The sequence below is a fragment of the Python bivittatus genome, unplaced genomic scaffold (genome assembly GCF_059951505.1).
Source record: "Python bivittatus isolate LINGU-HERP-01145 unplaced genomic scaffold, Pbiv_v1 ctg000730_np1212, whole genome shotgun sequence".
NCBI classification, from domain to species: domain Eukaryota; kingdom Metazoa; phylum Chordata; class Lepidosauria; order Squamata; family Pythonidae; genus Python; species Python bivittatus.
The window spans coordinates 800,883-822,009 of NW_028277109.1; the positions used below are offsets into that span (position 1 = coordinate 800,883).

At 49.5% G+C, this 21,127-nt stretch overlaps 1 protein-coding gene across 1 annotated transcript; it reads right to left on the reverse strand.

The window, feature by feature from the left end:
- Window positions 1-3,548: 3,548 nt before the first annotated feature.
- LOC148213997 (uncharacterized) lies at window positions 3,549-21,012 on the reverse strand. The gene is given in 5 exon segments (XM_088129070.1): window positions 3,549-5,048; window positions 14,890-15,035; window positions 15,533-15,801; window positions 17,070-17,271; window positions 20,851-21,012. Coding segments are annotated over 5 exon segments (2,229 nt in total). The 5' UTR covers window positions 20,963-21,012.
- Between the last annotated feature and the right edge of the window lie 115 nt (window positions 21,013-21,127).

The following is a 21,127-nucleotide window of genomic DNA, read 5'->3' on the forward strand; positions in this document are numbered from 1 at the left end:
CTTGAGTGATGGCCCCTGGCATCTGTTCCACATTGTTCAAGTCATCCTCAGGACCCAGAGGCTGACATCAGTGGGTTCTCCTTCAGGGTTGCTAGGAGACAGGGGCTGGCCTTGGGCAGTGGGTGGGCTAGGACAAGAGGTCCTCCTGAGTGGGACTGGCAACGTGGCTTTAAGAGGCTTGTGATGGCACGGCATGGGCGGCCTCCTTCTCTTATTCAATGGACGTGGTGGGTGTGCTGGTGTAAAATCCCAAGCTTAGCCATGATCTCTTATTCATTCATTCATTCATTCATTCATTCATTCATTCATTCATTCATTCATTCATTCATTCATTTACCATATTTATATAGCCGCCTATCTCACACAAGGTGACTCTCTTCCAACCAGGTCCCAGGAAAGAAGTGTGTTAGCGGTCTTTTGGATTACACAAGTGTTGTAGGTTATGGAATTCCCATACCTTTTCTCCGAGAGCTTTGTTACTTTTATGCGACTGTAGCTTTAAGAGAAAACCTTCTTCTCGTTTCGGTTTTGTGTTTTAGAAAAAGACAAGTCTTCCTCCCCATTTCCTTCCTTCTTGCTTCTTCACCCTTGAATTCTGCCACCCTCCTGCTTTTCCATTGTCATTCCAATGCATGGCAGCAGGACTGGATCTTTCCCACCTGCTCAAGAGATCAAGTCTCTCAGTTAAGATTGACCTCCTGCAGTGTTTCTCAGCCTTGGCAACTTGAAGAGGTGTGGACTTCAACTCCCAGAATTCAACTTCAACTCAACTTCAACTTCAACTTCAACTTCAACTCCCCAAGGCTGGCTGGGGAATTCTGGGAGCCTGCGGGAAACACTGGTGTACATCCTCCTTTGATGGGCTAAGTTGCCAAGGTTGAGAAACACTGACCTACTGTATACTTGACCACAAGTATGCATTGAATACATTCTTCCTGTTTGCATTCCTCCAGACTTTCATTATTTTGTTGTTTTATTAGATCTCAATGAGTCCTGTGAATGGTTGCGTCTGGCACTCTTCTTAATCACGTTAATAGTTCAACCTTTGGACTCCTAAATGTCATCAGGACGGTCCCTCTGTCATTATTTCCATAATTTCCTCTCCTTTTTTGTAGTGTCCTATTTATTCTTATTTATTTATTCAGTTTTGATGCTGCCCAACTCAACCGACCGTGGGCAGCTATCGGTTTATAGTCTACCTACGTACAAGAAATGTGTACTTTAGCCAAGGGGGAAAAGGGGAGGGACTTGCGATGGGGAAGGTATATAGTTAGGCCGGAGTGTGTATGTGGGCGTGGCTTCTTATTTGCAACGAAGCCCACCAGCCTTTGCAAATGCTTCCAATAAAACTTTACTTCTGACTAACCCAGAGAGATTTGTGGTGCTTGTTTCACACAGCACTGTTCACCATGAAAGAGAATACCTTAAGTAGCTGCAAGATAAGCTCACCTATTTCCTCCTGGGCCAAACGTCTGACCCCCTCTTTCTGAGTGGGCTCTGGGGGTCACAGAAAAGCCACTGTACAACTGCCTGCAGCCCCAGGGCTTTCTTTTCTGCACCCCCTCTTAAGAGTTAAATGTTATACAAGTACTCATTTAGTGACTGCCTCACTTAGTGACCGTTTGCAGTTACGACAGTGATGAAAAAGTCACTTTGCGACCAGTCCTCCAGTTATGACCTTTGCAGGTCTGTAAAGCCAAGGGAAGCTGAAAGAAGATCATAAGCACCATTGCAGTATCGCTTAGCGACCGCTTTGCTTAACAACTGAGTTGCCGGTCCCAATTGCAATCGCTAAATGAAGACGACCTGTACTCAGAGGCTTGGAGAAACGAGATCCTTTCTGGAGATCTAGTCTGACCCCTGGAGCTGGAGGATTTAAATGAAAGAATCAAATGATAAATATGATCAATGCCTTACGCACCTAAGAGCCACCGTGTGCACGGCAACATAGGGCCTGTGCAACTTCCTCTATTGTCGTTGAAAGAATGGTCGCCTGAACAGGGCTGCACGCAACAGTGCTCAAAAGAACAGCCGGGGACAGCGGAGTCCCCCAACCTGTTGGGTGGTGTGCAAGGGCCCCTGAGGCTACAGGGGACCGTCCCGCAGGACACGGCCCCGTTCCAAGGGATCTCCCACATCCCCTTTCTGCTCAGCCCCTTTAACTTGCCCTTCTCTTCAGCCTTCATGGGTGCATCGGTGACTTTACGGACTTTCTGCTGACACAAGAAAAAAGAGAACTTCTCATTTACGGGTTTGATGATTAGAAAGGGTAGAATATGGAAAGAAGGAAATGATGATGTCGCCTTAGAGAGAGGGTAAAGTATAAACGTACTTGTAACTGCTGTTAAGAAGACCAGAAGTTGCTTCTTTATATTTCCTGTTCCCTTTTCTCTTTTCTATTTCTTTCTTTGCACTTCTTTTCACTTACTTATTACTCTTCTTTATTTTATCCACTTTCTTTTCAAAGTCTGTAGTGTTTTTATTCTCTTAAAAATTTCTTTAATGAAAATTATATTTAAAAAACCTTCATGGATGCAATGGTTAAAGGGAAGGAAACCGGTCAAAATGGTGTAATCCAGCGTTCCTCAACCTTGGCACTTTAAGAGGGGTGGACCAACTCCCAGAATTCCCCAGCCAGCCTGGGGAATTCTGGGAGTTGTAGTCCACCCGTCTTAAAGTTGCCAAAGTTGAGGAACCCTGGTGTAATCTACAGGGCGGCAGCCATCACAGGGAGGAGACCTGGAGGCTCTGAAGGATTCAGGAACTGCAAAAGACCCTTTCATTTTGGAGGGGGTGTAAAGAGATTCTGGTCAACTCTGACTATGTGGTGGTTTTAAGATGTGATTTCTCTCTGGAGAACTTGCTAAGACCTCTAGAGATACAACCATCTCCAAAGGGGTTCGCTGAGGCATAAAGCCGCCCAGAGTCACTTGGACCGAGATGGGTGGCTATCGAAGTTGCATAAATAAATATATACGGAGAAGTTTCTCTGGGGAATTTGTACTGGCCTCAGCTTTGATGGGCCCCAGCAAGGATCCATTTGATCCCAAAGAGCAACCCTCTCTAGATATGCAGATCACTGGGCCTGGAAGGTATCTGAATGCTGGCCGTCCCCGGGAGTTGAGTGTCTACAACTCATAACTTATCCCACAAGTCCTGCCAGACGCAATGAGTACTTCAAGGCTATGAGTCGGGTTTGTTTGTTTATATACCTTCCCTAAGATGTTTCCCAGGGCAGGTCAAATAGCATCCTTTAAAAAAAAAAAATCCATTACAAGAAACAAAGGCAGCTTGCAAAAATGGAAGCAGCAATAGTTGTAGCTGGCCTTTCCACTCACTAGCACCGTGGTCGTCTTCGTGAAGGGGCTCCAGCTGGGTAGACCAGAGTTTGCTGCTTCTTTCTGAACCAACCCACTGATTGTTTGAGTCCCATCGTATCTCCTCTGGCTAGCAGTGGGTCTCCAAGGTTTCGGGGGGAGAGGGCACGTGCTCCACCTACTGCTCTGGGGGCTGCCCCATTCGTCGCACCTTGGACAAATGAGAGGATTTCAGAGTTTGCCTGGAGGAGCTGCTCGCCACTCGCGGGAGCCCAGAGTCCCTGGGATGAGATATGGGGGCTCCAGGCCCACAGGCAGTTCCTGCATGCGTTGGCCAGCTGGAGGTTCAGCTAAGCGCTGCTGAGGGTGGTCCATGTGGGGCACCTTGGGTGGCTCCAGCGAGTGAGTTTTCCTTCGGCGGATGTAGAGGGGCTGTAGAAAGCGAACTTCCTCTGGAGGAGTGTCCAAGGGCCCCAGAGAGGCTGCTGTCTTGGGAGGGCCGTGCGGGAGCCCTGCAGGAGTCAGCAGGGCCCTGGGGGAGGCGTGGCGGTGCCTCCGGTATGGAGGCCTCTCTGGGGGAATATACGGCTCCTCCAGGAGAGCGGGGGCCTCTTCAGGAATGTAGGGGGGCTGCGGAGGAGTGTATCGGGGCTGCCGGGGGGTAAAAGGGCGCTCAATGGGATACGGTTTCTCTGGGGGAGTGTAGGGGTGCTCCAGAAAGGCGGGCGTCTCTGCAGGAACAAAGGGGGGCTCCGGAGGAATGTACCGGGGCTGCCGGGGAGTAAAAGGGCGCTCGACAGGGTGAGGCTTCTCCGGAGGAACGTAGGGGCGCTCCAGAGGGACCACAGGCACTGGGGGGATATACGGAAGAGGTGGAGGAGTGTAGGGGAGAGCCAGAGGAATGTAGGGGTCCTCGGTAGAGTGGGATTTTCGTGAGGGAACATGTGGGGGGTCTTCTGGAAGAATAGATGGGGGTCCTAGAGTTCTTTTGAAGGAGGGCTGCACAAATAGAAAGCTGTAGGCAGTTGTCTTATCAGCTGGTGTGCGGGAAATATACTTGGGCTCTGTGGGCAGGATGGGGGGCTCCGGAGTAACGTAGGGCTCCTCTTCAGCAACATACGGGGGCTCCAGGCTTACCCTCGTTTCGGGGGGGACGAACGGCACCTTCAGAGAAGGGGGAGGGATTTCTTTAGGGATAAAAGGAGGAGCCAATGCGGTGGGAGGTGAATCCTGAGGATAGAAGGGGGGTTCCAAAGTGACCGGTTGCTCCAGAGGGATATACGGGGGCTCCATAGACGGAGGTGAAATTCGTGGGGGGACAAAGGGGGCTTGTAAGGCAATGGTGGGCTCTGTTTCTTCCAGCCGCGTTTTCAACGTAGTCCCGTCCCACTGGTGATCATCGCCATTGCTGTGTTTGGTGGAAAGCTCTGGAGAGCTGTCTGTGAAGTTTACCTCCAGGAGATCTTCTGGGAGTTGGGAAGTCGCTGTTTTAAGAGGAAGGAGTGTGACAGGGTCCTTAGTTCTATGCTTTGGGGGGTGTTTCTTCTCTGGGGCTGCTCCTCCGTCTATTTCAATCATTTCCCCCAGGATCCATTCCAGGAAATGCCGAATCGAAGTGTAAATTCCCGGACTGTTGGCCTCACCACAGCCCTTGCCCCAGCTGGTGATCCCGACCATGTAGAACAGAGAGGCGGGGGACGTCCTGCACATTAGCGGTCCTCCGCTGTCCCCCTGTAGAGAGAGGGATGGGCAGAGGCAAAGGTGTCACTCGGGCGACGGGAAACAGGGTTAGGGTTGCGCCCAGCTCCCACGGACTGCAGCTCCAACACCCCCCTTCTAGGAGCCAAGCACCATGAGGTGAGGGGCTTCCTACACTTACGCTCTGTGACTGAAGCTGAAATCTTCAGGAAGCGACCCGCCTTCCTCCCCTTCCCTCTTCTCCCCGCCCTGGAGACCCCCTTGTCCGTGGAAGGGCGCGACGGCCAGCTCCAATTCGAAAGAGTCAGAGGGAGCGGCTCAAGACGCTCCGGACGAACACCAGCCTCGGGGGAGCCCAGCAATCTGGCCCCGAGGCGGACGTGGCCGAGGAGCATTCAAGGCCGCCCCAGAGCATGGAGGGCAGAGGGCAGAACAGACAGAGGAGATCGGGGGGGGGGGTTCTCCCATGGCAAGGGGGGTCCCCTCCACGCCTTGACCTCAGTATAAGACGGGCCGAGAGGAACTCAGACAGGCTTCCGAGATTTTTTTTAATTCTGCCCTACAGCAATAAAGGACGTTCCTGGAATCCCCACGGTGCCTGTTTCTTGACCTGGCCTACCTCAAAGGACTGGCTGCACGTGTCAATTATTGTTGTGGTTGTTACTCCAGTGCCCACAATCCTGTGTTGCAGCAAACGTTGGGCAGTTTTCTTCCTCGTGGTTCAGACCTACCCAGGGCTTAGTCATTTACTGTAGGCCAACCTGGCATTCGGCGGCAGCAGCAGCCGCCGGGGCCCAGGGCCACCAAGGGTCCAGTAACTTGAGAGCACTCCTGTGGGCTGCATGGGGGGATCACTCTCAAACAGCAAGGCTGCCATCCCTAAAAGACGCCCACCATATCTCCCCCTCATCGCCCCCAGGTCCCTCCCCCCCACCCTCCCCCCCAGGTAAAGGCACCCATTCATCGCGCTCCACCCTCACCAGCCACACCAACATACCACACTTGCCCCAGACCTTCACAGAAGCACTTCAACCCCACCTCCAGGTTCACCTGCCCGTAGGCACTCGGCAGCCCCAGGGGGAGGAAGTCAGCTTCAGGGGCAATCCCCTCACACGCCCCGTCACCCCAACCCCCCCACCCACCCAGTAGAGGAGCAAGATCTGTTATCAGGCTAGAAGGCTGAGCTGCCAGTCCCCGAGTGCACAAGAGGCAGTCAGGGGGCTGGCACCCGGCACCGGTCCAGAGGACAGCCCCACCAGGCTCCAGGGGGTGGCACGGATCTTCTGGTGACAAGGTGACAAAGACGACACCCAGTGCTTCATGGTATTGAACCTAATGCCCCAAGAGCAGGGGGCACTGCAGCTGATTTCTTCCACATTTTTGCAATCTCTATTTGCAAATATAATTATGCTGTAATTTATGTTGTCATCATTATTATTTCATTATTGTTGATGGCACAGCCATCCGGATGTTTAGACTGGGTTTGGCGTTTTTATCCACCTGTTGAGTCCTTCCCAAGGACCTGGGATGGGCAGATGTTGTCTGATGGGGTTAAAGGGATCGTCGCAGGGTGGAAGCCGTTCCAAGCAAAGCTGCCTTTTGCACTTGACTGATGGCGATTTTGTCCATGCCGATGGTCTTCAAGGGGTGCTCCAGATGTTTGGGATTGCACCCAAGACGCCTATTACTACTGGGAGTCTCTTTGCTTTCTTCTGCCACAGTTATTCTGCTTCTCTTTGCAGGTCTTTGTGTTTTGTGATTTTCTCCAGGCCTTTCTCTTCTCTTCTGCCGTCTCCAGGTATTATTATTATTATTATTATTATTATTATTATTATTATTATTATTAGCCACCAAGTTGGTCTCAGCCCTTGGTGACAGAATGGGCAAATGCTCCCCAGTTCAAACTGTCAAAGTTCTTCCAGTGAATGTCATTCCTGTTTCTCTTCTTTTACTTCCCTCAGATCTGCACAGCCCTGTCATTTTTTTTATAATCCATCTTTCACCTCACATGTTCCAATAGATAGTTTTCAATCAGAGACAGCTGATTGAAGTATAATGTGGCCTCACTCGTGGGCTGGGAACAATATTAGGCCAAGGGCCAACCCAGGTGACGCGTTTTTGCTCAAGTGGCACAGGGCTCCATGCTTTGGTCACCTGGCATGTAGGCTATCCAAGGCACCTTAGATGGGACTGCTCTTGAAGATCACTCAGGAGCTGCAGCTGATCCAGGATGGGGCAGGTGGGCAGCTATGGGCATACCTCAGTACACCCACGTTACACCACTGCTCTGTGAGCTGCGCTGGCTCCCTGTAGCTCTCGCCTAGAAAGCCCTGCATGGCACGGGGCCTGCCTATCTGAGGGACCGTCGTCCCATACGATCCAACAGAGTTGACCTGCTCCTGGTCTCATCGATCAAACAGTGTCACCTGATGGGACCCAGGAAGTGGGCCTTCTCTGTCACAGCACCAGCCCACTAGAATGGTGTCCCTCCCTCCCCCCCCCCCAGTTTTGTTCAGCCCCCACCTTGCTTTATTTAAACAAAGCCTTAAACCTGGCTCTTCTCCCAGGTAGACCCAAGTGGCACGTTTGATTGTGTTGCTATTTTTTTCTAGACGTTTTCTGTTTGTCCTGTTTCTATGGTTTTATACTGCACGCTGCTCAGAGTCACGATGGGAGTCAGGCTGCCTATAGATTTAATAGCAAACAAATATTTGACATTAAGCCCAGATTTTTCACTTTCAAGTCTTATTTTCATAAGAAGTCTTTGTCTTCTTTACTTTTGGCTAAAAAACGGCTGTCCTTGGCGTTTCTCAAATTCCTCGTTTCGTCCTAAAGTTTTGATTCCGGTGTTATTTCCATTTGTGCTATCCATATAAAATATTTGCTGTCTTTTCTGGGAACAACACACATCCTTGTCCCACTCCTTTTCCTGTTGTGAACCACTCTGCTTCTCCAAACTGGGTTCTTAGGGTAGTTTCTCATCCGCTGGAAAGACTCCGTGAAGAATCATCAGGGCTCCGTGACCGGCAGAAGCCTTCGCATGTTCCACGCAACCAAAGGCCTTGCTGTGGGGGATTAAGCAAAGATAAGGCTCCTCCCTGCACCTTCTTGCTCTCTCCATTGACCACCTGACCATCTGACTACCTGATCTCATGCTCCCCTGCCTTTTCCAAAATCCGTTCGCTCATGTGGCATTTCCTCCTCAGTCTGTGGCTGCATCTTTCTTTGCAAGACCTAAAGCAACATTTTGCTTGTCTGAGGAATCAATGTAATGATTCAGTAATTTGCACGTTCCTGTGCTTCTCTCTTCTTTAGTGCACTGTGCATCTGCAAACCAATATTTTCAAGTCTCTTACGGTTATGTTCCACATTTATTGATGTACAGCTGTTAGCTTTTAACTGCCTCTTCTCCTCTGCACCTCTATAAAATCACACAGCCTAAAAACTCCTAAAGGCTTGTAATAAAAATAACACAAACATAATAAAGCAATACCTTGCTATAAAATTACTCCTGAAAATTACTAGATGTCTACATCCAACCACAGTCTTAGCCATTTAGCACCTCTTGAACAGTGAGGCTTTCATTCACCGTTCAGTGAGCGTTTTATCTGTGCCTGGTGCTGTCAGATTTCCCACCCGGCCCAGCAGAACATCTCAAGTCTTCAGGCCCTTGACTCTGAATTCAGGAAACTGCTTTGAGGAAGCTCAAAGATACACGTTGGTTGGATTTCTTCTTTCATGGCAGGCACGATGAAGGCATATATACATGCAGACCATCTGCCTGGGTGGTGCATAGAACTCAAAGCTGTGATAAGTAAGTTTGCTCCAGAGTTATAGTGGATCAGTTCCTGAACGTATTCTCACTCTCTGCAAAGAGTGATGTAGTCTTTCCATCTTCCTTTAAAGTCATTAGGTCTCTTCTGTGATTACTCTTGAGTATTCCTATCTCAACCGTAAGCCTTCCTGTGACCTTCCTTCCTTCCTTCCTTCCTTCCTTCCTTCCTTCCTTCCTTCCTTCCTTCCTTCCTTCCTTCCTTCCTTCCTTCCTATTGTTAAAAGTCTTGATTACAATATCTCTCCTTGTCTTTTGCTTGATGTTGGAAGCCTGATTCAGTTGTCATGCAACCTTCTTGGTGCCCAAGGTTGCCCCCTCCATCTTTCTATGGCTATTTTGATAGCTTGCCCTGAAAGTCACTTGGATCTTTTCCTCTTTGAAATATTGGGAACATTATTTTGAGAAAGTCGAGAAATGTTGTTTCCCTATTTTCTATTGTATATTGCTCAGTCATGATGATGATGATGATGATGATGATGATGATGATGATGATGATGATTTATTGGATTTCTCCCCTGCCCATCTCCCCCACAATAGGGAACTCTGGGTGGCTGATGGAGTTGAGCAGCCTATAAATCTAAATGATGATGATGTTAATAATAATAATAATAATAATAATAATAATAATATTGTTGATAAGACAAACAAAAAAGTCCAGATAGTGGACATTGTAATACTTGGAGACAGCAGAAGAGAAGAGAAAGGCCTGGAGAAAATCACAAAACACAAAGACCTGCAAATAGAAGCAGAACGACTGTGGCAAAAGAAAGCAGAGATAGTCCCAATAGTGATAGGCAACCAACCATCATCATCATCATCATCATCATCATCATCATGATGTTTTCATAATGTCTCTTAATCTTCCCGTCGTTCCTCAGATGCTATTTTCCAAAAATTGAATGTACTGAATCTTTTCCTTAGATTGATCTTAGGTTCTAACTCTACGTCCTGAGGTCAAACCTTGCTGGCGTGCTTTCTCACTTTGACCCCATTAATTCATGGTCAGTTCCACAATTTGCACCTGGAAGTGTCCGGGCTGACTAGACTGTTGCCTGGTTCCCCCATTTCTCCAATTTTTGCTTTCCAATGACCCATTAGTCATACTGAGTCCTTTAACGATATCGCTTAGCATCTCTCGCCTTTGGCCATGGAAGTCAAGTCTTCTTCCACTGTATTTATACTAGATGCATATTCCTGTTCAATAACATTGATGCTCCTTGGATATCGGTGAATTCAGATGTATATGATCCTATCACTTATTAGGTTACAGCCAAGCACATAGTTAGCCATTTCCTTCTTGACATCAGGGCCGTGCATTCATAGGGACCCATGTTCTAGATAGCATTTATCACCAAACCACCAGAATTAAAATGGCCATTCAGATCCATTTAAACACCTGATTTAGTACATTGTGTTTCTGCTTCAACAAAATCCAGTTTTCTTTGTGTGGAGTTTAAAAGTTGCGATCCTTTAAAAGTAGACTTTCTTAGTGAAGGCATTGATTTTTCTGTTTGAATCACGTTTCCTGTGTCAGTGGAAAATTGCACAGGATTGAAAAGGAGGTTGGGATCCAACTGCACTTTAAACCAATTGCAAGGCAGTCACCCTGAGGAATGAAGCAGGAGCAGATAACGAGATGCAGACTTGCATTTCAAGGGACTGTGTGGAAAGGGTCACTTTGTCATAAAATAGGAAGGGAGGTAGATCAGGGTTGACCACAAGACCGAGGCTCACTCTGGCTGACCACATTCTTGCCATACAGAGCCAGGGGCGTTTCCTATGCAGGTGACGTTATTCTTGTTATTTTATCCCACCTTTTTTATATATAGCTCAAGGCAGCGAACATACCTAACCCTCCTGCCTCCCGTGTTCCCCACCACAACCGCCCTGTGAGGTGGGTGCTGTAGGGAGGGGCTGCCCAAAGTCACCCAGCCAACTTCCGTGCCCGAGGGTGGAGGAGGAATCTCGGTCTCCTGGTTTCTAGCCCAGCGCCTTCAGCGCTAGCCAAACTGGTGATTAATTATCCATGACTGTTGATGCCCCTTTTCTATCCCCTGGATAACCCTTTTCCTGTCTACTGTCGGGCCTCTTGGTCACTTGGGCTGGGAGCCCAATGATCACGGTTTTAGGGTGTTTTAGTAACAATTTTAAAAAACTGCTTTGGCTCATATTATAATGGATGGCTATTTTTTCCACCACAACCTGGCATAGGCTGGCAGGATATCCTGGACATCCTGGGCAGGGAAGTGTAGAGGGCTGTGCGGGAGCAAGTCTGAAGTAGGTAAGGCTCACAGCTCACCCGCCCACTCTGCGGGAGGAAGTAAGGGGTGACGTGCAATTGACAGGAAGCGTAGCTAGCAAAGTCACAGCGAGCGGGCTTAGTTGCACTTTAGACTGAGTGCCGTCGGATCAGGATAAGGAGTGGATCGGGGCGTGCTGGGATTCGGGTGGCATTTACCATTGGAAGTTATGTGTCTGATAGCCAGGTGTCCCAGGACCGGGTGTTGATTCCCATGTCCTTATGTGTGAGAAACATTTGCGTGATTTCAATGAAGGGGAAGATTTAGGTTAATTTGCTGAAAGGAGAGTGGAATCTTCAGATTTTTTCCCCACCTCTGGCCAAGGCTGCCCACTGGATCGCTTACCCATGCCCACCCGAGAGGTGTGGGAAGCCCCACCTGGTGGCCTTCTGTGGCTGGAAGACTGTGCTGCCGGCTTCACTGGTGATTGTGTTGGTTCAAGAATGAGCAGATCGTGCTACTAACCAAGGAGGATATGTATCGTAATAAAGTGTTGCAATAAAAATGGGGCAGAAGGTGTCACAGGGTTCTCAGGTTGGACTCTCTATGAAGGGGACCCCTGCCATGGCATCTAATGACATCTAATCACGGGAGCAGATGGCTCTTTACTGACAACGATCGTACGGCCCAAGTGGACAGAAGGAGATTGTGCCTTGTGTTTTCCTGCAGCAGGCACTTGAGATGTGGAACTATTAGAATACCTGAAAAAACTATTGTTGGCTAAGGATGTTGATCAAAGGATGGTAGACATCTGGGGGGGGGAGCTACAGTGCTCGGGGGGCGGGAATCTCTCATTCAGGGGTTGTGAGGTGGGCTTAATGAGGAGAGTTAGGTTGGGAAGGATGGAGATGTCAGATGGTGAAGGATGTTGAGAGGAAGCTGAGGATGTTTCAGATTTGTGTGTGTTTGTGAACCAAGTTCTGATGGGTAAAGCAGCTAGGAGGGGGTGGAGGGGAAGTCTCAGAGGAAGGGTTGGAGGGGAGGTGGTGGTGACCACCAAAACTATTACAAAAATTAGGGAAGGTGAAACAAGCAAAGAGCTTCTTGTGCAGTCCTTGGTGCTCTCTGAGCTGGGCGGTTGGCTTGCAGACATTTCATTGCCCAACTAGGTCACATCATCAGTGTGAGTGAGTGTGGGGTTTGCTCCCTGTTTATATACAGTAGCTTGCCCTGCCAGTCTGGGTGGGGTGTGGTTTTCTTCTTGGTAGTTCCCTGATAAGAGTCTCTTGTTTGGGACATGTCTCGTGAGCAGGAGTCCATGGGTTGCCACCAGAATGGATCTGGTGGCTTCCTTGCTTGAGGGCCCCTACTCCCCCACACAAGCTCTGGTCCTCCCTTGGGTCGTGGGGCCCTGTCAACAACCAGATTTGCTGTTCTTCGTGCCCTTTTATCAGCCCTTCTTAAGAAAGACGTTCCCCTTAATTGGAGAAAAGGTATGGGACTGCTTTCCAGACGACAGGTTTCACCCAACTCCCTGCTTGGGGATCTCCAGATTACAAACTGGCTTCTGTACGGTATTGTCATGAACAAAACGGTGTGGCCACAAGGGTCCTTACACAACAACATGGTGTCAAAAGCGTCCTGTGGGGTATTTTTCTTACACATTGGACCCTGCACATGCTGAAGGCATAGCAGTAGTTAAAATTCTGGAATATTCAGCTATTGCTGGTAATGATCTGGTCCTGAACTTTCTTCCCGGTCTTTGCACTTACCCCTCCCTCCCTGAACAAACTGGTTGAACTGCAAAGGAAGCTCCAGGGGCAGAAAAAATGCAAAGTTGTTCTCAGGATCACTTTGAACTTTGAAGGGCCACTGACAGATGACCTGGTGGTCCCCCAAAATTATTCCCTACTGTTACTAGGCTGGCACACACAACGGGAGGGAGGGCATGAAGCATCAGCTGCACCAAGCTTAGTTTGCACCTGGCTGATACAAGCAACACATTCTGTGGTTTGTGTTTTACACCCCACAAACTATCCAGGTGGTGCATTATGGCCACCACAGCATGGAATAGGGTGACTTGAGGCCCCTTTTTGAGCTTACAGATGGACTTTCTTGATTTGCCACTGCCAAAGGGAGGCAAACAAGTTCTTGTTTGTATGTTTTCTAAACGGGTGGAGGCGCTCCTAACCAGGAAAGCGGATGCCATTTCAGTTGCTAAATTAGCCAAGACTACAGGGTACAGACTACCCTGGTCTGATGCCCTCCCACTTACATTAACAAGCATCCAAAATTGTCCAAACGGGACTTTAGGACTTACTCCCCATGGGATCTTGATAGGCTGTCCTGTTGGCATTTTCGTGAGCTGATCATATATGGGAGCATTTTATGTTTCCCAATTGTTGTGGCACAGAATGCACTTGTTCCGCCTCCTGTCTTTCTTGTTCCCAAAGTTTTCATTGACACTTCCAGTCTAATCTTCCCCCTTTGCCAGAATGGTCTCCTTATCACTCAACTGAACCCCCTTCTTATGAATCTGTACTTGTTGGGGAGACCAAAGAAATGGGGTAATGTGGAGTTTAAAAGTTGCGATCCTTTAAAAGTAGACTTTCTTAGTGAAGGCATTGATTTTTCTGTTTGAGTCACGTTTCCTGTGTCAGCGGAAAATTGCACAGGATTGAAAAGGAGGTTGGGATCCAACTGCACTTTAAACCAATTGCAAGGCAGTCACCCTGAGGAACGAAGCAGGAGCAGATAACGAGATGCAGACTTGCATTTCAAGGGACTGTGTGGAAAGGGTCACTTTGTCATAAAATAGGAAGGGAGGTAGATCAGGGTTGACCACAAGACCGAGGCTCACTCTGGCTGACCACTTTCTTGCTGACACAGAGCCGGGGGCATTTCCTATGCAGGTGATGCAATTAATTATCCATGACTTGATGCCCCTTTTCCATCCCCTGTATAATCCTTTGCCCATCTGCTCGTGGTCACCTTGGCTGGTGGCCCAGCGATCACAGTTCTGGGGTGCTTTGTTTCAGACCTCCAATGCTTTGGTTCATATTATAGTGGGATTGCCTTTGTTTCATGCACCTCACATTCCATGTTCCAATTGTTTGTGGCCTGGAGGACAAGGAGCTCCTCCTTCAACAGTGGTTTCCTCAATGACCAGACTCCCTTGCTGCTTTGATCTGATCTGGTCATCACCTCCCGATCTTTCCTGAAAGTTCAACATTTGTCCCAGGAACTAATGGAGGGCCTTCCGAGCTGGAAGTCTCATCGTCCAGCACCAAAGTTTGTCTCCTTCAGCTATGTTCAGTTTTCCTGGCAGCAGTTTAGACCCAATTCGTCATTGTCTTCTCCTGAGTTGGCTTCAGTTATGTTTGCAGAGCCCACCAGAAATCATTCCCTTTTGACTTATGGGCACTCTATGAGGGGCTCCTGCTGGCATCTCCCTGAATGGCCACCACATCAGGGTGATAATCCCTGGGAGGGTTATGGCTGTTGTTGTTGTTGATAATGGACTTTTTTAAACTGTTCTGCGTTTATATACATTACTCAGAGATCTTCAGCTATATGGAGGATCAAAAGATTGTGAAAGAGCAGGACTAGTGGAGCTGGGCAGAACCTGAAGGATTCAAACAGAACCTGTCATGGATGTTTTAATTTGGATTTCTGCCCCGAGCAGAGGTTAGACCGAATGGCCTTAACGTTTGTTTCCAGTTCTAGGATCTCATGACTTATCTCTGTTAGGTGCCCTCGTGAGCCACGTCAATCAGAGTAAGAGCAGGGGGTTCCTTACCTGGCAAGTATCAATCCCTCCTTCCTCATATCCAGCACACAAGGTGTGAGGACTCATGGCCCCGTTGTACCACTGGCTGCTGTTGCATTTCTTTGTGTCCAGAATATTCACCCTGGCTTCCTGCAAGATATCAGAGGTCTTGACACCTCCGAGTAAAGGGAGCAGATTAGTTTGGCTTCTACCTTCTCGCAGAGTTGCTGTTCATAATTCCTCCCTTCCCAGCACCACCTGCCCCTGACTATTTAAGAAATAATAGCAAAACCTCCACAAGTATCTCAAGAACAATAGCTTATTTGACCCCTAGTTGCATAGGGGCGTAGGAGAGGGCAGGTCTGAGGGATCTTCTCAAGGTTTGCATAAGTCAGCTAAAAGAAACAACCCACTCACTCACTCACTCACACGCGCGCGCGCACGCGCACACACACACACACACACACACACGGAAGCACCACAACCTGCATGTAATCTAAGAGAAACTTTGGTTAACCCTTGTTCTGTCAAATCTGAAGGGGGGGGCGGTAAGTAAACACTGCATGCTTCAGCAGAAAAGAAAAGCCAATTAGGAATTCAGCAGTCCTCAATCTCATCTGCCCTGTGGGATTTACAAGCTCTCGTTCTACCATATGGAAGCCCATCTTCTTACTATTTTGGGCAGTGATTCCCCAGCCACTGACAAAGCAGCTTGTGAAACTGGTTTCAGAGCCCATCGTGACCCGAGGCAAGCAGGCCGGTTGCACATAGTCATTGAAGGTCACTGGGCTGTCCAGCTGTATCAGCGCGATGTCATTATCCTCCGTGAGGGGATTGTAGTCTTGGTGGAGGACAACTTTGCTCACAGAGTGTAGCTGCACATCATCTGGCAACTTGGAGAGATCTGTTGCCCCCACCACAATCCGCCAAAGATGCAATGAGCTGCAGGAAAACAGAGCACCCTTAGTGTAAGGCCCACTGGAACCCTTCCCAGAGAGCTCTCCCCAAACTCCAGGTTGTCAACAGGGGTGCTATCTGTTACGCAACAACCAGTACACATAATAATTCCTTGTGGCCAGGATAGTGTTGCCCCAGCAGCAGGCCAGGCCAGGTTGACAGGCTGCAAAGCGGGGAGAGAGGCATTCGCTGGATTAAGGCAAAGGGAGAAGATGAGACATGCTGGGCCACCACATGAAGCATCACCAACTCTGCTGTCTCCTGGGGAGAGAAGATTCTGTTCTTGGTTCCCAGCCCAGTTTAAAGGAGGGTGGAGGCAGCCAGAGACCCGGAGGTGGAGCCCCATGTAGGCTCGCAGACCCAGAAAAGATCCAGAGGAAGTGAACAGAAGTTTCTGGCTGACAGTGGCAAAGGAGGCAGCGGGGTTGGAGAAGCAGGAGAAAGGCCAGCTTCTCCCATGGGAAGTCCTGCCCAGCCAGCCTGCCAGAATCCTCCCTATGTTCCTGACCCATGGGGCTGCTGCTATTGGGATAAAGAGCACTGTGGACCTGGAGACGCTGCCCCAACAGGACAGTTCCTCAGCCTAGCACAAGTTGAACCATAGCCCTCATCATTCCCAGCCAGCTGTCAAGGGATTGACAGCTGACCTTGAGGAAGGAAGGAGAGCGCCATTAAGAAAGGTCCTGGACAAGAGATGGCACAGTCCAGAGACTGAAGAAAGTGTGAGAAAGAAACTCAAGGTAACCCAGCTTTGATTTTGTTTAGCATCAGACGGAACAGAGAGAAACTTGGGTGGGCTTTGAGGCTGATGTGAGCCCTTTGAGTTAGGTCAGGTCAAGAAACAGACATGGCTGGGATCCCAGGAATGCTACTTTATTGTCGTAGGGTAGAGTAACAGAATCTAGAAAACCTGTCAGAGTTTCTCTCTGTCCCCCCTTGTACTAGACAAAATCAAAGCGGGGTTATCTTCAGTTTCTTTCCCACGTTTCCTTCAAACACCGGACTGTGTCATCTTTTCTGCAAGTCCTCCTGGAACGGCTCGCTCTTTCCTTCCCCAAGGCCAACTCCATATTCCTTTACTCCGGCCTCTGAAGAAAGCAAGCCGAAGGCTGATTAGGTCATGTCCATCTTCAGAAAGATTGCATGTTCCTCACCCAGGACAGCAGCCTCAGCAGGTTACCCAGTGACTGCCTCACCAGCCTCCTCGCCACAGAGACACGTAGCTCCCTGTGAGACGCCAATTTCGTACTCACCTCTTCTTTGTCTTGAAGCAATGAGCTGCAGTGAGGACCCAATGCTCGGCAAGGAGGGACCCCCCACACGAGTGCCGGGGTCCCTTGGAAGAGGGGATCTGGATGCTGACAAGCCAAGGCCACATTCCGGGCAAGGCATCGATGCCACCCACAATCCGCATATTCCTGCCATGCTTGGGTGCCAAGGGCCGCTTCCCACAGGCTGAGGAGGAACAAAGGAGGGGGTCACTTGGGGCTAAGAGAGTCACCCTCTAGCTGTGTGGAACTGCCAGAGCAGATCCTTGTAGAAACCACCAAACAGTCATGAGATTCACAGGGTCCAATAGCACCTGACTCTACACTGGCATCGGGAAGGGTGGGCTGGGGCAGAAACTGGCACTGCTTCCAGTTACTTCGCTGGTTACACATCAGCCTCGGTCTCCTTGGCCAGTCATCAGCCACTCCCCAGCCTTCCTTTCTGATCTGTTTGCTACCCATCCTGATGGAACATTGTAGGAAACGTCTGTTTCCACACAGGACTGTAACCGTGACCTGGGCTAATTAAAGAAGACCTTTAATATGGATTTTGATCATTTTTTTAAATGGCTATTTCAGCACTTTTCACTTTGTAAGACTGTCAGAGCCTGGAGCTATCACCTCAAGAAGAAAATGTAATATGATTTGAGACAGTGTGTGCGCGTGTGTGCACCCATATGCGTGTGTCTATGCCTATGTCAGGTTAATCAGTCAGCTGGAACCTTGAAAGGGGGTTAGATGGACTTTTGGACCATTAGTCCAGGAGTCCCTCTGGATGACCTCCAAGATCCGAGGCAACCATTTTCCAAAGCATAAGCAGGAGATGGTTATGCCTCATGTCGTCCTCCTCTGGTTCCTGTGGGGAAGTAGGATGGGCAGTGGCAGAAGCGGCTTTGGCATGATCCAGAAGATTCTGTCAGTGGGCATTTAATTGGAAGGGCGCTCATGGGTCATTTTGTTTCACCTCTGCTTGGTGCTCTGTGTGTTTAGTACAGGAGTTGTATGCTGCTCCAGTTCCTGGTGGACTACAGTTCCCACCATTCCTCTCACTGGCCAGGCTGGCCAGCACAGCTGGGAATCATAGTTCAGACACAGCTGGAGTGCCACACATGGCCAGCCCACCCAGGAACCTAGAAACTGAACCCTCAATAAGCACTCTGACATCCTTCAGCACTTACAGTCTCAGAGCTGTGGCACAGATCCTCAGGGGCTTGCAGTAGTGACTCCGGCGTACAGTGGTTAGGAGTAAATACCACTTACATCACATCCAGTGGCTAATTTCTGGCTGAGCCCTGGAAACTTTATTAACCCACCAATAAGGCTGTCCTGGGCCTTTTCCTCATAGCAAAGTATAGCCTCTTTTAGAATCACCCGACCACCGTTGTGCCAAGATAAAAGGATGGCGAGCAGGCTTTAGAGTGGTGAGTGGGGGATGCGCTGAAGACGCTATAAGTCGATAGCAAGGAAATGTCCGAAGAGACACTCTTACAATCACACACACGGTTTGGATGTACTTGCACGACACCATTAATGGGTCCGTTAGAGACGTACCAGCTGCATTGACACCATGTGTGAAGTGTGGCTAATTTTAACCTTGTTCTGCATGTGCCTGGGTCACTGAAGGTTCTGCAAATTCTACTTTTTTGGTTCCTCTATTATCCAACATATTGTGTGAATCCAGAGAATGGGATAATTGGGTATTGAGGGTAAGTGTGCTAAGTGTGTTGGTATCGCATGCAGCACCACAACCTTTGTGAGTGCTATGCTTGTGTTGTACACCTCTCCTTCACATTCAGTCACTTAGTCAGGGTATCCTTTGACACCTTTTGGTCATCAAGAAAGTCGGTGCCCAGGAATGCACACCTGGCATCTCGAGGTTTGCCAACTGGTGGCCAGCCTGTGGCCAATTTGCACAAAGCAGTGTGATATTCCCAGGAATCCGATCCCAAAACGTTAGCTTTCTGGGGGTATCCTGAGGAAGTTTAAAATTGCCCCGAAACAATGGATTCACAACTGGGTCACATTTTAGGAACTGGCACAATAGATAGAGAGAAACCCCACATCTTTAGCTGTAATAATGCTTCCTCTTCCCATTTTCCCCACAACAACCTGGTGCGGTGGGCTGGGCTGAGAGAGAGGGGCTGGCCCAAAGCCACCCAGCTGGTTTCCATGCTGTAGGGCGGAGGAGGACGCGCAGTCTCCCAGCTTCTCATCCAGCACCTTCACCACTACGCCAAGCCACCTCTTGTCACCTTCTCACGCTTCACATGCCCTAACCCCAGCATTCATCCCTGGCTGTGGGGTGCTGAAATGTGGGCCTGGTTTTGTGGACTCTTTACCTTTTCCCTTCCCAGGTGTTGGTTGATAGGGGTTAACTCTACTGTCATTCCTGCTCCAATTGAAGCCCGTTTCGGAATGTGGTGTCTTCATACTTACACTAGAACGTGAATGCTTATGACAAACTTAAACCAACTTAAATTGCACACAGGGGCTGAGTACTAGAGAAAGAGATGGATTGTGTAGGTTACACATTTGGACCATCCTGTGTGGCCTGTCACACCATCATGCTGGACTGCAGTCTCTTGGAAACAGGAGGAGACGGGCTGGGAGCTGGCAAAGGAATTCCTGGTAGGCATTCCCAGGTCTTGATGGGCCAAGAAGATGCAGTGCATCGTTTGCCAATCAGAGGGGCCCAAAAGGTAGAAGGATGCCGTGAACGAGCCACTCCTGAGGGAATCAAGCTCAGGAGGTCCCGTCTGGAGAAAGGCAGCGCGCCCACAGGGGGGTCAAAAAGTCAAGATGGCAGCTAGGCCCGTGCCCTCAAAGCCCTGCCCCCCTTTGGACATGCATCATGCACAAAAAGGGACGGAGCTTCGACTGCACTGTCACGGTCACCATCTTGACTTTTCTGACCCTGCTGGAAAGGCAAAAGCAGAAGTGGACTTAAACCAACGAAAGTCAGGGAGCTTTGACACAGCCAGGGCTTTGAAGGAATAAAATAGCCTTGCGTTTACACACGTGAAAGGAGTTTCATCGTCTCCTTTCCTCTCAGCTGCACTTTTAGCTCTTCTCCATTTCCAGGGAACTCGAGCACCCTTGCCTCTTTCCAGCCAGACGCAGAGCAGACTGGCCGTCTTGCTCCTGTATCTGCGTCTGAACACATTCCTATTCTTGTACCTCGCTTCTGTCTCCCATAGGTTTTAGGCTTGACATGTGAAGTTGCAAAATGCCTCAAGTAAGTCAAGGATGCATAAATGCGGCCGTTCCTTGCATGTGCCCCATGGCTGCTCCCAGGGCCTGTTGTGCTTCCTGAGAGAAGCACGCAGCAGCGGGCGATTCACAGCCTGCTGAGCATGTGGCTGCCAGAAGCAGCAAATCTGAACTCTGGGGCTGGAATGAAGGGTGTTAGGGTAGCAACTGAACTTGAGAAGATCATCACAGTGAGCTGCATTCAAGGGTATCTTGCAATTATCAAGAAGGAGCGTGACCGCTCTTGGCGCTGGGACACTCTGGGAACAAAGGTGGCTTCACGCCTTGCCTTTTTGGGGTCAAAGGATGTTTAGATCAGGTCAGAGCCTTAGACGGTTACTGCTTGGTTCTGCCCACGTTCCTGCACCTGGATGATGCTCTGCGTCCCAATGATATTGAGGAGTCCCAGTTGGGCTTAAAACAGGACATTGCCTTACAGGCTCTGCTGGAGCCCCCGGGGCATGGGCCACAGCAGGGATCCCCTCCTCCTCCGGAGGAATCTCCAGATCTTACTCACTCTCTGGATTGTAGCCCTGTGTCCCCCACAACTGCAGCAAGACCACGATCGGCAGCAGCAGCCCTGGCTGGGCACCCATCCCGAGCTATGGTTCTTGGCGTCTGTTCCACATTGTTCAAGTCATGCTTCAGCACTGAGATGTTGACCTCAGCAGGTTCTCCTTCTGAGTTGCTAGGAGACAGGCCTGGCCTTGCTTCAGGAGTGCAGGCTGGAAGGAACAGGTTGCTCAACCGCTCCTGGCCCAGATGGGTGGCCTTCACCATGGAAGAGCTCCCTG